The following is a 4785-nucleotide window of genomic DNA, read 5'->3' on the forward strand; positions in this document are numbered from 1 at the left end:
TCATATGTTCCTTCCTTCCCCACACTTTCAGTCTGTTTGTGTCTTTAGCTCTGAAGTAAGTCTCTAGGAAGCAACACTTAGATAAGTCTTGCTTATTTATCCAAATAACCTCCCTAAGTCTTTGGTTAGAGCATTTGGACCAGTAAAATTTTAAGTAATTGTTGACAGGTATGGACTAGTGATTTTGCCATTTAGTTTCTGATTGTTTTTGTAGTTCTACTCTGTTCTTCTTCTTTTAGACTCTTCCCTTGTGGTCTGATGATTTTCTTTAATGTTGTTTGTGTTTCTTTCTCTCTAGCTTTTGTGTATATGTTGTAGGTTTTTGATTTGTGGCTATCATGGAGCTTATATCAGTTCAGTTCAGTTCAGTCGCTCAGTCATGTCCGACTCTCTGCGACCCCATGAATCACAGCACGCCAGGCCTCCCTGTCCATCACCAACTCCCGGAGCTTACTCAAACTCATGCCCATCGAGTCGGTGATGCCATCCAGCCATCTCATCCTCTGTCACCCCCTTCTCCTCCTGCCCCCAATCCCTCCCAGCATCAGGGTCTTTTCCAATGAGTCAACTCTTCGCATGGAGCTCATATATGTTGACCTATATCTACTTGTTTTAAACTGATTGTCATTTAAATGCAAACACATTCTAAAATCTCTACATTTTTTACTTCTCCCCACACTTTTTGATGTTATAGTCTACATCTTCATGCATACTCTTTATTGTAGTTATAGCTGATTTTACATTGTTTGTCTTTTAAATTTCATGCTAGTTTATTTAAGTGGTTGATCCATAGCCTTTACTATATATTTGCCTTTACCAGTGGAATTTTCCCCTTCCTATAATTTCTTACTTCTTGTAGCCTTTTCTCTTTCCCTTAAGTAGATCCTTTAATACTTCTTATAAGGTCAGGTTAGCATTGATGAGCTCTTTTAGTTTTTGCTTGTCTAAGAAGTTTATTTCTCCTTCAATTTTAAAGATAATCTTGCTGGTAGATTATCCTAGGTGGTAGGCTTTTTCCCTTCAGTCCTTTGATGGAGGTCTCCACCCAAAGCCAGTTTCGCTCCCTTCTGAGAGTGTGCACAGAGGCAGTAGCAGGGGCTCTCTCTGTCCTGGAGCTAGTCTCACCCTCTCCCAAGTGTGTGTACCAAAGCATGCACTGGCAATGGCCACTTCTGCCCTGATCAGAAACAGGGGCTGGATCCATTCTGGTTCGTTCCCTCAAGTCTGGGCCCCCTGTTAGTAGTGGCAGCCTCTGGCTTAGCGGTAAACAGCCCCAGAGCACGAGGGGCCCAGCGCAGACAGGTAAGAGAGTAACATGCTTGAGTGGTGCTGGAAAGACAGTGAGATCCCCAGGCAGTTTTCAACCTGCTGTCTTTGTGCTGTAACTGGGAGTAAGCAAGGCCGTGTATATGCTTTTAAGAGCAGAGTCTTGGATTCTTAAATCCTTCCGGTAAGCCCCATCAGTTTTCAAACCAGCTAAGAGGGCTCCTCTTCCTGGGATCAGACTTCAGGCCTGCGGTCCCTAATATGTAGTTTCAACCCCTCAATACCCTGAGTCTATAATATCCTCTCCTTTTCTGGGCTCCCCGCTAGGGGTATGAGTCCTACACAGAGCACATCTCCTCCCTTTCCATCAGAATCCATGGGGATCTCTCTTTACAGCGTTGGTTGTAGAAGAACAATTCTGCTAGTACCCATATCAACTTCAGGGAGAGTCACTATATACGTAGCTGCAGTTTTCACATGTTTATGGAGATGAGCCAGCTTCCTCCTGCTCTACTGTGTTGATCTCTCTCCTTTCAAAATGTCTTCCGACTAATGTCTTTTTGACATTTTGTCATAGTTAAAATCAGATTATGCATTTTGGGTGGAACTATCACACTGACATTGTATGGCTCTTTGTAAATGGCAATAATAAATTTGAGTCATTGTTAAAGGACGTGTCTACCAGGTTTCACAGCTATAAAGTTACATTTAAATTTTTACAACTAATAAACATCTTGTGGGGAGATCATTTGAGAGTATATAAAATTTTATTCCTCACCAAGAAAAAGTTTAATGACTGTGTTGGATTACAAACCTTCTGAGAATTGATTTGAGACTATACATCAAAAGTTATAGTACCTTTTAGTACAGTAAATTTATGACAGCAAGTTAGATTTAAAAATGAGACGTATCATTAAAGATTTTTATTCAAGAATACTTAGCACATTATTATTTATAGTAGCAAAAATATATAAACAATTTAAACATGTAACAGAAAAATGGCCAGTTAAGTAATAGTATATCCATAAAAGGAAATATTTAACAAGTGATTACAATGAAGCTATTGAAGATGGGAACCAGTTGGAGTAATCTAAAAACAACAAATCCTAGAAAGTGATTCTTTCTTCACTTTTATTCACCATCAAGGATCAACACCAAGAGAGCCTCTATTTCTCTTCTAGCTTCATTGCTCTGACCCACAGCCTCTTCATGGCCTTCTTCACTTCAGCATTTCTCAGGGAATAGATGACAGGGTTGAGCAGTGGGGTGATCACCGTATAGAACACGGCCACCATCTTGTCTGCAGACAGGGTGGTAGAAGGTCTTAGGTAGATGAAGATGCAGGGAGCAAAAAATAAGGTGACCACAGTGATGTGGGACCCACAGGTGGACAGGGCCTTGCGCTGCCCCTCGGAGCTCCGAGTCCTCAGATGGAGCAAGATGACCACATAGGAGGCTAAGAGGATCACGAAGCTGATCACAGACAGGGTCCCCCCATTGGCAACAATCAGAAGACCAACGAGGAAGGTGTCAGAGCAGGCAAGTTTGAGCAGGGGAAGCACATCACAGAAATAGTGGTCGATCACATTGGGGCCACAGAAGGGCAAGCGGAAGACAAGAAGGATTTGAGCCAAGGAATGCACGAAGCCCCCCATCCATGCTGCTCCCACCAGGAAGGCACACGCCTGCCGGCTCGTGATGGTGGTGTAGTTGAGGGGCTTGCAGATGGCCACGTAGCGGTCATAGGCCATCACGGTGAGCAGGAACATTTCAATGCCACCAAAGAAATGGATTAAAAAAACCTGTGTCATGCAGCCCCACAGAGATATGGTTTTCCTTTCAGCCAGCAGATCTGAGATGAGTTTGGGGGCTGTTGTTGAGGCGTAGCAGATCTCCACAAAGGACAGGTAGCTGAGGAAGAAGTACATGGGGGAGCCAAGGCTTCTGCTGCTCATGACAGTGAGGACAATGAGGAAATTCCCCAGCACAATGGCTACATACAGGAGCAGAAATATCACAAAGCATACTTTCTGCACCAGCTGATTGGGAGAAAGTCCCAGGAAAATAAATTCTGTCACATTCTGTGTGTTAGCCATGAAATCACCACCAGAAGACAGTAATTTCAATGGGTGATCTGAAATGAAGCAAAACGAAAGACTCCTACATTAAGTGGAAAAATTACATAACAATCCCTTGCATGTCCAAGAAACTTGTGAACTGGATATTGAAAGATTATTAGGAGTTAGGTATGTGGGGGGAAAAAAAAAAAGGATGAACATGTTTTGGGTGAACACTCCAAAAAAGTGGAAGAGGATGTACAAGCCATGAAAATTCATTGACTAAGGTTGGAGTAAAGCGGAAATGGAAACAATAAAGCTGGAAATAGATTCTGGTATCACTTTATAAAAGACTACTATGGACTCTGGAGTTCACTAAACAGACAATGGGAAATCCTCAAAAACAGTTAGGCAACTGAAAAGTAAAATCATTTTCTATGTAGAGGTTGGTCTAGTGAACTAGACATTGGACTGTGAAAAAAGTGAAAGTGTTAGTTGCTCAATCATGTCTGACTCTTGGAGGCTCCATGGGCTATAGCCCACCAGGCTCCTTTGTCCATGGAATTCTCCTGGAGTAGGTAGCCATTCCCTTCTCCAGTGGATCTTCCTGACCAGAGGATCAAACCCAGGTCTCCTGCATTGCAGGCAGATTTTTTACCATCTGAACCACCAGCAAAACCCAGACTTTGAGATTTAAAATGCTGACTTCCAGCCGCAGGAGCTAAATAAACCCTCTTTGTTGTTGGTAAAAAAAAAAAGAAAAGAAAATCGATTGCCCCATTGGGTGATGTAGGGGCAGAAAGGATAGTGTTGCTATCTTCATAATTGTCCATCTATTGACCTTGAATGCTTTTGGCTTTTACCAACAAATTTCCTTTATTTCACTGCCTTTTGTTCCTTTTCTCTTCTTGGCTTACAAACTAGGAGTCTCACTTTCCCATATACCCTTCAGAGTCTTCTAAAGAGTTTCACTTGACACTCAGGACTCCTCATTTTTGCTTCTCCTCCTAATTATCTGCTTCTACACTTGGTACACTAGGTGACCTAGTTCCTTGCAAAAGCTCCCGTTCAATACATTCACAATTCTCTACACGGGTACCTTCACTTTTTCAACTGTATGTCCCCCAGTGGCAACAGAAGTGCAAACGACTTCTCCTCCCAGAATCCCAACTCATGCTATGACAAACCCTCCTCTGAAGTCCAACCTTACAACACCTAAAGCATCACCAAGATTGTGCACTGACTGATTAGCACACTATCTTCATCCATGCTGGATTTATCCAAGCTGACTGAGATCAGTGTGTATCAACATAGACCCTTGCATGGTTAAGCTCCAGGGTGCCTGGGACTAGGAGTCATGTGACATCAACTCACGCCACAAAGCTTCCTTCCTTTAGCAGTGGAGACAGCCCCAGATGATCCAGGACTATCATGAGTCACCACCATGAAGAAACCAATAGAG

General features: G+C 42.8%; 1 protein-coding gene across 1 annotated transcript; it reads right to left on the minus strand.

Moving 5' to 3' along the window:
* Positions 1–2432: 2432 nt before the first annotated feature.
* Positions 2433–3362, minus strand: LOC136174661 (olfactory receptor 4X2-like). The gene has a single exon (XM_065944836.1). It carries the CDS (start codon positions 3360–3362, stop codon positions 2433–2435), a length of 930 nt encoding a protein of 309 aa, XP_065800908.1.
* Between the last annotated feature and the right edge of the window lie 1423 nt (positions 3363–4785).

Source organism: Muntiacus reevesi, chromosome 9, assembly GCF_963930625.1.
Source record: "Muntiacus reevesi chromosome 9, mMunRee1.1, whole genome shotgun sequence".
NCBI lineage: Eukaryota > Metazoa > Chordata > Mammalia > Artiodactyla > Cervidae > Muntiacus > Muntiacus reevesi.